The sequence below is a fragment of the Nicotiana tomentosiformis genome, chromosome 12 (genome assembly GCF_000390325.3).
Source record: "Nicotiana tomentosiformis chromosome 12, ASM39032v3, whole genome shotgun sequence".
Classification (NCBI taxonomy): domain Eukaryota; kingdom Viridiplantae; phylum Streptophyta; class Magnoliopsida; order Solanales; family Solanaceae; genus Nicotiana; species Nicotiana tomentosiformis.
Genome location: NC_090823.1, coordinates 95,210,983 through 95,227,489, shown reverse-complemented (window position 1 = coordinate 95,227,489; position 16,507 = coordinate 95,210,983). Strand labels below are relative to the sequence as shown.

Here is a 16,507-nt window from a genome sequence, read left to right as displayed (position 1 = left end):
CATTGTAACATAAAACAAGATGACAATGACTATATCTTACTTTCCACCATCCATCATCACCTTCTTCAATCCTTTCATAGTGACTCCAAATATGTGAGATAGCTTTGAGACCACAAAGTCGAGGCATGGTTACACCTATTAAACATAAAAAGAAAAAATATTAAGTCAAGTAATATTTGTAAACATACTATGTGTTATATAAGTTGAATAATTAACTTACCAAAGTTTTAACTCACAACTATCTAAGATTCTACACATCATCATCGCAGGTTCGTTTCCAAGTTTGGCAAAATCTATGAGAATATATATTAACAAGTCAAACAACAAAAATATTAAATAAACTATTTATAAAAATAATATACAATCAAATAAATTAAAATATTGCTACCTTGTTCTAGTTGCTCGAGAACATCTAAATCTTCCTCAACACTTACAGGTAATGGTTCACTCCGAAGCCAATCTTGAAGGCATACTAGAACTTCCACCAATTTAGGAGTCAATGAACTCCTAAATGAATTAAGAATACGCCCTCCAGTGCTAAATACACATTCAGATGCAACACTTGAAATAGAAATAGATAACACATCCCGAGCCATCTCAGCAAGAATGGGGAATCTAGGTGAGTTTACTTTCCGCAAAAGCAATATATTAGAGTCTGCTATTTCATTTTCAACTTCTTCTGTAAGATATTTTTCCAATTCTGATTTAGAATCTGAACTTCCAATCCCAGCTTTATGTCTTTTTAATTCTTCAAAGAAAGAACCAAAAGCTCCTCCGCTTTGGACACTAATAATATTCGCTAAAAGCGATGAAGTAGAAGTTTTCATTGTGTCCAATGAAGAGTTGGATAAACATAAAGAAGGACGACAACCTTTATCTTTTGAATGAGACTTTACATACTCATCAAATAATGAAGTCATGTATGTATGCACTGCCTTCGCGATAATTGGCCCTTTTTCTTCAAACATCTTCGCAAGTACAAAACTAACAGAATCAAACTTATACCGATGATCCAAAACACATGAAATGAAAATCATCTTGTTCATTTTTTCTGGATCACCCCAATACTTATCAAATTTCTCCTTCATCTTCTTTGCCATTGAACCCAAAAAATATCTTCATTTAATATCAATTGTTTCAAGTAAATAACAACTTCACAAATTTCAAGAAAATGATGATTTGATGTAACATAAAGTGAGCCAGATACCTTTAAAGTAAGCTTATAAAAGATTTCAAGAAATTTTGTCAATTTCTTTACATCCTCCCAATCACTACTCAAACGTGTACCTGCAGGACTTTCATCCACAGTATCAACAAACTCAAGATGATGTGACAAGCCAATATCATGATCAGCATATTCTAAAATTGCACTCTCATATTCAATAGCCCTATTCAACATCAAGTATGTAGAATTCCACCTTGTAGGAACATCCAAACATAAAGATTTCCTAACTAGATTTCCTTCATCACAACATTCCTGAAACTTTTTCCACCTAGCAGAAGACTGCCTGATATATCTCACTGCTTGCCTAATACATTCAATAGACACAATTGATTCTTTTATACCATCCTGAACAACAAGATTCATAATATGAGTCATACATCTCACGTGAAGGTGCTTACCATTCATGGAATTGGTCCCCAATTTAGTTAACTTCTTAGAAAGCTCCTTCACCGTCACATCATTTGAACTAGCATTATCAACTGTGACAGTGAAAATCTTTTGTAACCCCCACTCTTTCAAATAATTAACAATACTATTTGTCATATCTTCACCCCTATGACTAGAAATTGGACAAAAGTTGATAATTCTTTTATGCATTTTCCATTCACTATCAATCCAATGAACAGTAATACACATATAATTTATTCGTTGTAAGGAAGTCCAAGTATCAGTGGTAAGGCAAACTCTCTGATCTTTAAAAAGCTTCACCAACTTACGTTTTTCCTCATTGAAAAGATCAAAACTATCACGAGTCACAGTTCTATGGGAAGGAATTCGAAAAAAAGGTTGTGCAACTTTCATAAAATTCATAAAACCTTCCTTTTCAACAAAGTTGAAAGGAAGTTCATCAACGATCACCATACGACACAAAGCCTTCCTACATTGTTCTTGATCAAATTTCCAAGGAACAACAACTATATCACCCTTATTACCCCCGGAACAGGTTGAAAGGCTAATTTTGATTGACTTTTTGCAACATCTAAAGGCATTTTTTTTACAATTGGTCATATGTGTAAGCAGTGATTTCGTACCATTATCTTTTGTATCAACAAAATATTCTCTTTTGCAATGTTTACAGACACCCTTTTGATTTCCTTCCGAATCAATAATTTGGTCAAAATGATCCCATGAAGGAGGCCTTTTTTTTCTTTGTCTCCTTAATGTCGATTGAACTGATTGAGATTGTGCTGTCGCATTTGAATTAGAAGCTCCACTTTCACCAATCACCTTATCAATTATGATATTTTCAGCCATGCGTTTGTGTCACTGTGAGTTTGAATTTAAAAGAAATCAAGCAGCGAGGCAACAAAATCTTAAAAACAAATTGAAAGCTTGAAAAGAGTTGACACATTAGTTAACAGGACTTTGGAATACAAGAAAAATAAAAGAGCAATGTAATGCATGGTTATTCCAATGCAATCACAAGTAAAACCTCCCGATCCTACGCAATACAAAGTATTTATCATTTATCAAATTGAAGGTACATGCACATATTTGAGCTTAAAAATTCATTGTTCTTAAGAGTTACTCAAGAAGTTGAGCACCAAATGAAACTAATCAAATGTGTTACTACTGACTGCACACTGCAGTACCAGTGACTTCTTTTGATCGGTGAATGCACTACCAGTAAGGTTCTATTTTCATGACAAAATCTTAAAAAACGAATTAAAAGAATTTAGACATAAGGCAACTGAACAAAATACATACTGATTTTATCCTACACCTACTTTCTCTGTGATTTTACAATTAATATTCTCAGAAGTTTTTCATTCTTAAAGCTGATTCTACGATTTCCTAGTATAAGACTTCGTTGGAGCAGCATAGACAATTATCATATAATCACAACTCCTTTGCATACCACTTGGAGTGCTTAACGTGGAAGACCAACTTAAACTTGACTAGAAATTGTTAAATGAGTTCCATGTAGACAATGAAGATGAAGCAACTAAAAACTTACACGAAGAACGAAGATGAAGCTGAAGAATAGGCCTGAGAAATATAAATTGTGAAGCAATTGAAGAGTGAAGAGTCTGAACTCTAAAGAATGCGGCTGAGATTGAGGCTGAGGCTGAGGCTGAGAAAAAATAGGAAAGAATGAAGCCCTAGCATATCTGCATATGTATATACTTAAGGGTAAAGTAGTAATTTCATTAATTCTTATTGTGTTATCGATTAACCCAATAATAGAATTGTCAAATCGAGGCCCGAACCGATAACCCAATAGTGAAAAAATTCTAAACCGTTACCTAACCGTTAACCGAATAAATAATTAACGGTTCGGGTTATCGATTTTACCCGATATATGCCCAGCCCTATTCACTTGTACTTGCTTTCAACAATAATATCAAAGACTATTTTCTGCACCTTTTCATCACACAGTAGTATTTATTTATTCCACCATCTGTTTTTTTCTGCCCCTATTTTTTCAAGATTGAACAAGTATTCATTCTTTCTCCTGACATAATACTGGTACGAAATGATTCTAAACCTGTCAAAATTGGATAGTAGAAAGACTATCCCCAATTTGAGTGAAACTTACAACAACCCAAAAAGGAATTGCAGTAATCAAGCAAACTAAATCACATTGAATAGAGTGTTTATTAAACAATTCATCAACCATAGGACCGTACCCTGTATTCGAAGTTCAAAAGACCATGATTTTGAGGCATTGAAGCTCCTCCAACAATAATTGCCATTTGCCATACATTCTTTAATCATTCAGGATAGCAGATTTCAATGATGAACTTCTATTGGTGCACATTTATCGAGTCTCATTTCCTAGAGTATTCAATAATTATACTTAGAGCGCAAGATTGTAAACAACTAGAGGAACCTACTCTATGATAAGCAAATAATGAACAAGTCATTTGCACCCGCGGACGTGTTATTTCACTGTCATATCAAGGAGTATACTATTAAAAGTATTGAATTATGAGTGGAAGATGAGACTATTTGCATTCTTGAGGTTGATATTTCGAGATGGAGTTCTCAGTTTGGCAGGGTATGAATTGCCACTTTGAAGCATCCCGTTTGAAATGCAAGCTGCAGACTAGACGGAGGTAGCTACCCATTCTGAAGCTGCCAATTCAAGTATGAAGTGTTCAACTGTTGCTATTTGGGCTTATAGGACGGCTTTTTAAAACATCAATTGATATGTCATAATATCACTTGGTTTTCGAAAAGACTTGTCACCTACCGGCACTCCGGCAGAGTTTGAACATATGAAAGCATGGGCCTTGAAGTATTTGAACTTGGAGCTGGAGATGTCGAACATATGAAAGCATGCTATCTCACAATTCATGCCAAGAATAAGGAGCATATTGTCGAAAAACTTGAATGATGATAAGTGGACGATGAGACTATTTGCATAATTCTCAGAGGTTGGTATTTCGAGTTGTACAGATCGATTTGCGATTGAAAAGAAACATATTAAATTTCTTCACTATAATTTTTCTATGGTATTAGTGGTGTAGCTATATCGATAGGTTACATGGAGTTGATGAGGTGGAAAAAACAGGAAGAAATGATGCAACCTTTTCGTGTTTCATTTGCTCTCTTTAACTTCAGGTATTCCTTTTTACATAATAAGTTGTTAATACTAAGTAATCACTTTTATCTTAAATCATATCAATATTTAGCTTTTAAACAAAAATTCTACGATAACATGTTGAGACACCATGTTTCCATAAAAAAGTGTCGAAAAGGAAGCTAGCTACTCTAAAATTGAAAGGATTGTTTTGGGATTTATTTATTATTTAATAACGCGTTTAAACCATCTTAGTTAGCCAATTAGCAATATAGGTCATTTTGCCCTCATCTAGACATGGTAAGTCCGAGAGTTTGTGTAGCATTTTAATTGTTACATATTGAAATTCAAATTTAGTTAACTTCTAAACAGACTTCTCATGATACCCAATTAAAAAATCATATCTTCTTTGTCATGCAAAGCATAATGGACAATGGCATAACACAAGCTATAGCTAGTCTTTTCTATCCCCTCCATATTCCTATGAAGAAACTTTGAACAAAGAAGCCAGCCACATAATCCAAAAATTGCCTACGCTGAAGCCTTCAGTCCCAAGGTTGATGTTAGAAGGCTCTCAACAAACAAACTTACTTGCCACATGTTGTTGAAGCTCCAAGCCCTCTACTAATGCATCTTTATAAATGTATTTGACATCAAATTAAGCAGTGGAATTGGAGCCTCTTACCAACTATATTGACCGGAAGGAAGTAATTGGACATAATATTATGACAAGACAAACACACCAAGTATCTGATCCAACTTGAGCCGTTATTTCCAAGGCCATGCAACCGGACTATAGTTGCTTGATATTTATGTTAGGCTACATTAGGAACTCCATAATCGCATTTCATTTGAATATAACTCTCATCGAATGTGAAAAGGCTTAGCAAAACTCATATTTCTTCAACTGAAATGTCTACTAGTTATCAAATTTATCAAGAGGAACATGTGATATCTCGAGGATTAGGGACCGAAATCTAACAAGCTCTAGCTTCTCTTTCTCAATGGGAAGGGACAAAGGGCTTCTTTCCCAAGTTTTTAAAATTCTACAATGAAAGATATTTCATTATGGTTGTTTGATTTATTTTCTCTTTTACTGGAGTCTGCGTAATCAAATTAGAAACATTAATTTTTAAAGCATTTTTGTAATTTTTCAAAGGTGTGATATTCTTTGTTATGCTATTACAAGATACATTATGTGAAATATTTGTTTATATTTGATATATTTTATATTAAAATTATAGTGTTAGATAAATAAAAGCCAAATTTTAAAGATCTATAAAACAAAAGACAAAAAATATTATTTATGCTATTAGGTCGTTTTAAGTATAATTAAATGTAACTCATAATTAAAATCAATAAGTTAGAAAATAAGACAAATAATCTTTTGTAGTATTCAATTATATTTTATCGTTCACTCTCTCTTTATTATTGTACATGCCATTTAACTCTGTGCAATATGAATGTTATATATATTTTTTATATGTTATAAAGTATCTTTTTTAAGAAAGTTGAATTAATTTGTGAAGATTTGCTATCAAGAACAACGATTTAGTAGGGGTGTCAATGGTTCGGTTGGGCCGGTTATTTTATAAAATTTGTACCATACCAATTTTTCGGTTATTCTATTATGTATAACAAAAAGATTTTTTGAAACAGTCCCAATCATGTCGTTTTTTCTTCGGTATCGGTACGTTTCGGTTAATTTTCGATATTATTTTTAAATATCATGTAAAATTCACCAGTAGAAGTAGAATGCAATAACATACGTTCTTTTATAGGACTTAGCAAAATTCTCTAGACATTTTTATTGTTTAAAGAGTGATGAATTAAAAAAAATGAAAGATGGTTAGAGTATAGATCCATCAACTATTCTACAACAACGTAAAAGAAATCAAGCAAAGGCAAAGAAAATATAAATCACACGAGTGAAAAGATATTAACCAAGTTGGGATTCAAGAATAAAGATTATAGAAGATTAAATATTCAAAAAGATACATCTAAATTATATGAATGAAAACATATTCAATACATTGTAGTTTGCTACTCATAATCGCTAGAATACTTCGTGACTTGCTAATGAGGATACTTGAAATAACTTAGTTTAAGTAAAAGTAGCATAATATGTTTTAGGAATTACTATTTTGAGTTTGATTACTTGTTGACTTGTAACAGTTTTCATAATTCAAAAAGCCCAAAGAAAAATTTAATGCATTATTATTTTTAAACTTACTATATAAATATATTTTCACATATAAAATTTATTCGGTACGGTTCAGTATTTTTTTGGTTTATTTTTATAAAATAAAAAACCTACCCTAATTATCGATGCAATTATAGATTTATATAAAAACCTATGATTTCTTTAAAAAAAACCTAAAAATCGGTTCAGTGCGGTACAGTTCGGTCAGTTTAGTCGATTTAAATGTACTTGTATGTATAACTCATAATCAGTAAAATCAATAAGTTAGAAAATAAGACAAATAATTTTTCTTTTGGTAAATAGAAATAATATTTCTTATTAGGCTAATTGTGCAAAATGTATTTATATGTATGATATTTTCATAAATTAAACAAAATAAAAAATGTGGGGACCATAAATTGCCACAATGCCACCTAATCGTAACCTTCATTTATAGTTCTTGTTGAAACTTGAAAGTCGCACCCTTTAAGGATCATTCCCGAAATACCATTTAGTTTTGTCCAAAACAATCTCAAATCATTATCTGAACAAATTTCTCTGCGTTAGGGCTTATTCAATAACCAGTTATCGATCCATCAATTGACAGATAAAAAATGGTAGAACTAAAGTTTCTTGGAATGGACTTTGGTTGTGCACTTGGATCCCTTAGCAAAGGTGAATTCCCAGAAAAAGATTGTTTGCTTCCTTTAATATCCAAGCTATTGGGATATGCCATTGTTGCTGCCTCCACTACTGTTAAACTTCCTCAGGTAATTTCCCTTTAAGCCCTTTAAAAATCCAGTCTTTATGTATTAATTGAGTCTTATTGTGAAAATAATTTTGAATTAGCTTAATTTTGGATCCAGTTAAGTAGTGGGTGTTTCTTAAATACTCCGAGTTAGAGTCCTTTGGTTAAACTAACTTAGGTTATTGCCCTAAGCCCTTAAAAATCCAGTGATTATATATTGTTGAGTCTTCTTGTGACAGTATTATTGAATTAGCTCAATGCTGGATCCAGCTAAGTTATTGGTATATCTTGAATAGGCTGGGTTGATAACCAAATATATAAACTTTTACAGCTTTGATATGACCAGTTGGATAAACTGCCACAGGTTATTTACCTTAAGCCCTTCATAAATCTAGTCTTATTTATTTATTTATTTATTGGGTCCTGTTGTGATAGCAGTATTCGATGGAGTTACAATCTGGATCCAGTTAAGTTATGGGTACTTCTTGAATACTCAGAGTTGATAACTAGTTTATATAAACTCTTGCTGTCATGTACGAGCTGGTTGTTCAATTCAATTCTGCCTGATAAGATGCCCATTTATCAAAAATCAGTCAATAAACTATGCCTGGATCCACAAAATAAATAGGGAGGCTTTATTTTTTATAATTGTGGTGTCTGGGCTGGCTTGCTTGCACCTCGACTATTTTATTGGGTAGCCTCTACCTTCCACCAGGTACCAGGCAACTCTACCTACCTAGATAAATGGGAAGAAATCAACTATTTTTTTTTTCTTTTTTCTTTTTGTCTATGTTGGGATTTGATTTGAACTCTGGGCTCCAAGGTCTTCCTCCACTTCATTGACCACTAGACCACAACCTTTGGTGCATTAATAGGGCGGTTTTATGAATCTTCTGTATCTTTCGCACTCTTTAAGTTCATTTCATTCCATTATTAAATAATTTGTTTCTAGAATTGAATGTTCTATGAATCCCGCATTTATCCTTAGCTGCCCATTCCTCATATTGCTAAAAGGATTTCTTGCCGACCCCGTTTCCATTTTGTAGAAGTTTGACGTTTCACTAACACTATTGTCAAAGGTGCGCTTAAGCTCTGAAGCAAGGCGCAAAACATTTAGAGTGCTTCGCTTCGCTTAGCGGGCGATTCAGTATCGTCATCAAGGTTCCAAGGCATACTTTTCCTTTCCAATAAGCGTAATACTGAAGGGGCGACACTAAGCCATTGATATTTCACTTTATCATTATTTTTCTTCAATTTCTCCATCCATATATTTTTTATTCATGTTTTATAATAATTAGTCTTGGATTACACATAAATATTTGTATGTTTTCTCCTTTTTTCATTAAAGCCCACTCTTTATTTGCGCTTTGCGCTTAAAGCCCCAACGGACCTTAGAGCTTTTTTGCGCTTTTTGCCTTTGATAAGAATGTTCACTAATTGGTGTCTTTTTGTGGATATCTAATTTTCTTTTTGTTTTATCTTGCTGGTACTTTGGGTAGGTGTTTGGCAAGAGAAGTTGCTTACGTTGTCAATGGTTGTCTTAATTTGTTTGTTAATTGGCTATAGTGACGTCGATTCGAGTCCTTTTATTTTGACTAGAGACTTGTATATTTGTGTATATAAGAAGTTTTGGAGAATATCTAGGTTTGGATAACTCATAATTGCCTTAAAAGACTAAGTATTGGAATAGTAATTATGACCCGAATAATAATTAAGGATGGCATTTAGTTTCTTGCCCTTAACTTCTCGTTGATGATTTCACAGAAACATGTGATTCACTGATTGAGCTAAGTGTGTGGTTTATTGTTTCTGTTCCTCATGCAGATACTTAAAATTTTGCAACACAAAAGTGTTAGAGGGCTTAGCGTTGTGGCCTTTGAACTTGAACTAATTGGTTATACCATTGCTTTGGCATATTGTCTTCACAAAGGGCTTCCATTTTCAGCTTTTGGCGAGTATGCTTTTCTTTTGATCCAAGGTACATTTGACATGCCAATAACACAAGATTGTTTAGTTCCTTTTGCTATATCTTGAGAAACTAGGGGCATTGCAGCTTCTCAAATCTGCATTTTAGGGGGGTGGTTGTTTTGAATGATTAGACATCGCTTTCTATTCTTCAACTTCATTGAGCAGATGGTGCATTACCTTCAAGAAGCTCTGCAAGAGCCTTTAATTAGTGCCTCTTATTGCAATTTTTCATTTTCGTGTTTTCCTTTCATAAAAATTCTAGTCAAAGAGTCTAGGGAAAGGGAATGAACAAAAAATGGGTGTCAGCGTTCAGTAAATTCATGGCAGTTTAAAATCTCATTTTTCATACTTTGTGATGGTTGGCTTAGCATCTCTAATATCTTTTGTTTTTTCTTCTCGTTTTTTGCAGCTATAATTTTGGTTGCAATTATCTACTATTTTTCTCAACCTTTGGGAATGAAGACATGGGTGAAACCATTACTGTATCCTAATTCCAACCTGCTCCACCTTTTGGTTCACAGCAGACATTCCCATTCAAATGCATAAAAATATAATTGATCCATTTATTTTAGACCACTTATGTTGCTTGGTGTCATTCCTTTCTTGGAATTCGAATCTGCAGTTCTTCCTGATATGGTAAACAGATATTGTGCTGTTGCACCGACTGTTTTGGCAGGTCAAATTGATCCCGTTCTTTTCGAGGCTCTATATGTAAGTGGTAGCCTTTATCTCTTGTCTGTTTTCCTATTTCTGTTTGTTTTCTGGGATAAAACACTCCAAAAGATTTGCATATTTCTCTTCATTAACAGGGTTCAAATGAACACTTTACCTTTTGCTCATGTTTCTCTGAAAATTATGAGAAATAAGAGAAGGGATTGGGAGAATGCGTGACAAGTATCTTATGCCTAGCATTTCTTATGGATGAATGATGATTTATACAATATACATAATACTTCCGATGTGGGATAATTTAAATGATGCAATTTTTAACATTTTAACACTCTTCCTTAAACTCAAGGTGGTTAAGTCACCTTGAGTTCGCAAAATGATGCTGAAGCATAGCACTTGAACTGCCGGTGCTGGTTAGTTGCAGCACTCATACTGCAACTGTTGCTGGAATAGTTACTGAACAGAAATAGTTTTGGAACAGCGACTGAATAATCCCTGGAATATTAATAGAGTAGTGCTGGACCAATCACCGAAAAGAGGCACAATGCAATCAGAACAGTCACTGAAAAAGGTACAGCGGGGGAACAATCACCGGAAAATCAACAAGAAAAGGTGCAGTAGTGGTCACTGTAAAGAGACCAGAAAACTGAAATTAGGAAAGAGAAATTTTTACAGGCTTGATACCATGTGGGAAATAGGGCAGAGTTTGGAAGAATGCGTTAAATAAGTGTTTTATGCGTAAGAGTTTTTATAAATGGTTTATACAATAAGCGTGATAATTTCTTCTGATGTTGGACAGTATATCTAATCTAACAGTTTAACCAAACTTAATTGTTTCAGGCTTCCCAACATGCAATCTTTCTTTTTGCAAGGATTCCACAGATATGGAAGAACTTTAAGGTACAGATTCATGCCATGATGGTTCCCATTTTCATGAAGCTGTCTTTTGTATGTTAACAGTAACCTGGTTTATTGGCCAAGTTCTGAAATAATGAATTCATTTACCTATTATGTTGGCTGTTAACTACTAAATGTATTCTAGGATCAACTGCCTGTTAAAGGGCATATTATGACTTGTCATGCATATTTCTCTGTCACACACCTTGTTGTTCTGTGGATCGACTTGAAACTTGAATTCCTACCAAAACAAGATGTGTTTATTGTGGATCGAATGGGAAGTGTAATTGCCCTCATACCTTGAAAATCCTTGAAAACTTTCTCCTATTTGCTGTGTGAATGAGGCCAATGTTATGACGGATTGAAAAGAAAGAAAGCGCTGGTGGCTCTAAAGCAGACTAGTATAAGTTCGATCATATTTGGGTAAAAGCTGAAATCACACATGAAGTAGATTAATGTGCTGACCTGAATAGTTTTTTCTTGACTGAATATCATTAATCAAATGATTAGCAACCGCCCGTCACTGTATTTGCAGTCCCCATGTATTTGACTTCTTTCAGACATCTTTTTGTGGTTTCATCTATGATGTTCTCTGGCTTTCCTGGTTGTCCTTTATTTTACGCTCTTCTTTTTATTGCTTTTACTTGAGCAGAACAAAAGTACTGGCGAGCTGAGCTTTTTGACCTTTTTTATGAACTTTGCCGGTTCCATGGGTAAGTTAACTCTGACTGCGAATTTCTGCATGCCGATTGTCTGGTACTAAATGAAGTTCTCATCTCCTTTACCTTTACATGATGCAGTTAGAGTTTTTACCAGTCTCCAGGAAAAAGCTCCCATGAGTGGTATCCTTTCTTACTCGGTTTGATCTGTACCTCTATATTATTTTTCACTGCTTCTGGAATATGGACGCATCAGTACCTTATTTTATTTCAGACTTACAAGCTGATGATTCTTTGTCGTGATCTAGTTTTGTCAAACGTGCATAACTATGATTAGAATACTTACTGGTATCGTGGGAGTTACGGTACCCACTGTGCGACTGCTAGCCAATTTTTCACCATTATCTGCGGCTCAGTCGAATGTGATATAGTCAGCTTGTCCAGTCAGTGTGTTTAAAAGGTTTTAGGATGAAAAAGAAAATGAAAAGTAGAAAGAAATTTGAAGTCTTTACGAATGAACTTACAGAATGATATTGACAAGATCAATACATTCCCTTGTTAGTACCCTCTTAAAGATATAACTCATATAATCCTCCCATCCTATGGCTTACAAGTTACAAGTTACATTGAATCCTTTCATCATCCCTACCTTGGACCCCATCGTTATTGTTTCCATTAGTCTATTATCGTACCATCGTTCATCTTGCTAACGAGGACTATCTGCAAATGATTTTTCATATTTGATAGTAGACCATGAACATTTGAGATCCCTGAACAATATTAAGGAAAGATTTCCACGTCAGAAAGGATGTCTAGAGTTTCTAATTCCGTATGAACTGTCCAGAGTGATCTACCACAAATTTATTTCTATCATCTGGCGTAGTTTCAGCTTCACGTCTATCCTTGTATGATCTTTGTAATTTGATCAATCCTTCCCCTTTAACTCTCCAAGTCTCCTTGATTTGCTTGCAGTTGCCTTGGGGTCTGCGCTTGGTGTACTGATGAATGGTACCATCTTAAGTCAAATTATCATATATCAAAAGCCGACGCCTCAGAAAGAGAAAAAGAGAGATTAGAAGTTTCAGCACAACATGCCGGAATGGATATGGTAGCTTGTTTCATTATGCACCTTGGAGCTCACCGTCAAGATTGTCAAGCATGAAGAACATGGATAATCCAAGCATGTAATACCCTGAAAATCTGTCATAGTTTTGCTTATTTCAAATATTGGATTGATCGATCAGTTACAGGATTTTTCATTCACTTAAACCATAGTCTCAGTATGGGATTTTTTTACATAATTATGCTAACACATAGGTGTAACAATTTCTTTTTGTTCCATTCCTGATAGTGCTTGCAAGGAATTTGGTAAAGAGGTGTTACTGGGTAAAGTATTGTCATTTGTCAACCAATCTGTTGCTGCTTTATGCAGCTGGAAAAAGTTGACAAAATGTAAGATGATTTCCCCCCTATTGTAAACCGAAAATAATTGCCCAAAATGCTGCTAGTACCTTACTGTCTGTTTTCTTACCAAAACCAAGTGATAGTAAAAACTCATGAGAATGATAGTACTGCTCCTTGTCATAGGAAAGAACCCGGTTCTCCTAACTTAACTTCCATGGAGTAGAGTCTGTTTGGATGAGCTGAAAAAAAGTGACTCCTTAGCAGTGGTACTTAAAAGCCACTTTAAGTGCCAGAGCTGATTTTATAAATAACTAGTTATGTGTCGGGATAGAAGTATTGAAGCTGAAAAAAGCTGCTGATGTGTTTGCTAAACAAGTGTTGGTCAGTACTTTTTTCTGTTAAGGATCTATTGTAAGCAGCCTTATCCTGAATTTTCGCAAGAGGTTGTTTTTACGGTTCGAATCCATGACCTCTCGGTTACATGGCAATAACTTTATCAGTTACGCTCAGGCTCCCCTTTAAAGGAGTTGATTACCATAAGATTTCTAATTCTAAATTGATTCAAATACAAAATAATTTATACTTTCAGTTCACTTTCACTTTAAACTGATTACCTTAGATAATACATATTTTATATATTTACTCAGAAGATTTGGCAATCTCACACTTTTAGCTACAAAGTTTTTTTTAATCTTATAATTGTATCACCGTTTTTTTTAATCCAATTGCTACAGTAATAATAATAATAATAATAAATCCAGTGTAATTTCATAAGTGAGATATGGGAAAGATAGTGTGTACGCAATCTTATCTCTAAACTTGTGAAGGTAGAGAGATTGTTTTCGATAGACCCTCGGCTCGGGCGAAGCATAGTCACATCATTTGTTGAAAAGAAAACAATAGTGTATAAATCATGAAAAGGAAACAATAACACAAAACAGTACCATCAACATGATAACAAGAAAATTAAAACAAAAGAAACAACTCGTAATAATATATGACAATACTATTGATCATACAAAAAGTAAAAGGATACACTCGCAACTTCCTACTAGCCTTCTATTCTAATTTTCGATCTCCACACCTTCCTATCACAGGCCATGTCTTCGGTAAGCTGAAGATGAGTCATATCTTGCCTTATCACATCTCCCCAATACTTTTAGGCCTACCTCTACTCCTTCTCAAACCCACCATGGCCGGCCTCTCACACCTTCTCACTGGAGCATCTGGGCATCTCCTTTTACATGCCCGAACCAACTCAGCCTCGCTTCTCGCAACTTGTCCACCACATGGGGCACTCTCACATTATCTCGAATATCTTCATTCATGATCTTATCTCTCTTAGTATACCCATACATCCATCTCATCATCCTCATCTCCGCTACTTGCAACTTCTGGACATAAAAGCTCTTGACTAGCTAAAACTCTACTCCGTACATCATAATCGGTCTAACAACCACTCTATATAATTTGCCTTTAAGTCTAGATGACACATTTTTATCACACAAAACACCGGTTGCGAGCTTCTATTTCATCCACCCTACCTAATACGATGAGTGACATCCTCATCAATTTCTCCATAACTTGGATTATAGACCCAAGATACTTGAAACTTCCTCTTCGGAATGACTTATGTATCAAGCCGCATTTTCATGTCCGTTTTGTGCGTTACATCACTAGATTTGCACTCCAGGTATTTTGTCTTAATCCTGCTCAACCTGAAATCCTTAGACTTTTGGGTTTGTCTCCAAACCTCCAACCTGGTGTTAACACCTCCCCTTGCCTCGTCAATCAATACTATGTCATCTGCAAATAACGTGCACCATTTACCCATCACCAGGGCAAATAAAAATGAGCTAAGGGCATATCTCCTATGCGATCCCACAAAGACTAGAAAATGACCTGAGTCACTGCACACTGTCTTTATGTGACAACCTGATAGGTCATTTTGAGTACTAGACCTTATTTAACTATTCCAAGACCTTTATTAGCTTCATTTGATGTTTCTTGAGTTGCGTGCATAGTCCATGTCATTTTCCAAAAAAAATTTACATAAAAATTTGAGTCAAAAGTAAATTTTTGCTTAAAATGATATTTGGATTGACCACGGCCAACATTCTTGGTAAACAACATCGGATCGATATTTTGACAATTCTGGTAGCTTCGTATGATATTTTTGGACTTGTACGGACTTTTGGTTGGGGTTCGGGGTGATCCAAGCGCATTTCGGCGCGCTATGTGAAAATTTGTGAAAATGAGTTTTCAAGTGAAAAATCATGAGTTTTGATGATCGATTCTAGTTATTTGATGTTATTTTGATGATTTGAGGTAGCGAGCAAGTTTTGTAGGATGTTATTACACTTGTGTGCATGTTTGGTTTGGAGCTCGAGGGGCTCAGGTGAGTTTCGGGTGTGTAACAGATGAGTTTGGATGGGTTGAAGATAACTGGTGCAATGCATTTCCTGGTGTTCAGTTGCAGATCTCACATTTGCGAGGTTTGGCTCGCATTTACAAGCGTCACTTTTGCGGTCAATTTATCGCACTTGCGATGCTAGGCTAGAACTTCGCTTTTGCGAAGAATAGTTCGCATTTGTGAACCAAGCTGAGACCACATTTGCGACCTCAGAGTCGCATTTGCGACACAGTGTCCTGGGAGTGAGCTTCACATTTGCTAAGTTTTTGTACGCGTTTGCGATGTGGGCAGTTCACATCCGCATTTGCGACTTAGTTGGGCCTAATGCACTGATCTCATTTGCGATCGGCGTGTCGCATTTGCGGGTATCGTATTTGCGAATAAGAGTTCCCAAATGCGACACATGCAGTTGGATAAAAGATGAAAAAATCGGGACTTAGCTCATTTTATACCATTTCTCAGCCCCAAACACTCTAGAGGCGATTTTCTTGAGTGTTTACCTTCCCAAAATTATTGGTAAGCAACTCTAATCCACTTTCTTTCAATTCCCCATTATTTTTCATGAGTTTTTAAAATCAAATCTAGGATTTTCATGATAGAAATTAGGGATTTCGGTAGAATTTAGGAATCTTACAAAATTGGTCTTTAGACCTCAAATTGAGGTCAAATTTTGAAACAAATCACATAACTGGGCTCGAGGGTGAATGGGTAATCGAATTTTGGTTCGGATCTTGGATTTTGACCAAGAGGGCATGGGGTTGACTTTTGTTGACCTTTTCAATTTCATCAAAGATTGAACCTTTTTCATTAGTGGGT

General features: G+C 35.0%; 2 protein-coding genes across 2 annotated transcripts; one reads left to right on the top strand and one right to left on the bottom strand.

Moving 5' to 3' along the window:
• Window positions 1-341: 341 nt before the first annotated feature.
• Window positions 342-1,088, bottom strand: LOC138903069 (zinc finger BED domain-containing protein RICESLEEPER 2-like). The gene has a single exon (XM_070190983.1). It carries the CDS (start codon window positions 1,086-1,088, stop codon window positions 342-344), a length of 747 nt encoding a protein of 248 aa, XP_070047084.1.
• A 6,314-nt stretch (window positions 1,089-7,402) lies between these two features.
• LOC104106333 (mannose-P-dolichol utilization defect 1 protein homolog 2-like) lies at window positions 7,403-13,247 on the top strand. The gene is made up of 8 exons (XM_009614859.4): window positions 7,403-7,703; window positions 9,506-9,659; window positions 10,059-10,131; window positions 10,294-10,360; window positions 11,159-11,218; window positions 11,868-11,928; window positions 12,016-12,057; window positions 12,847-13,247. Exons 1-8 carry the CDS (start codon window positions 7,548-7,550, stop codon window positions 12,948-12,950), a joined length of 717 nt encoding a protein of 238 aa, XP_009613154.1. The 5' UTR covers window positions 7,403-7,547; the 3' UTR covers window positions 12,951-13,247.
• Window positions 13,248-16,507: the final 3,260 nt, after the last annotated feature.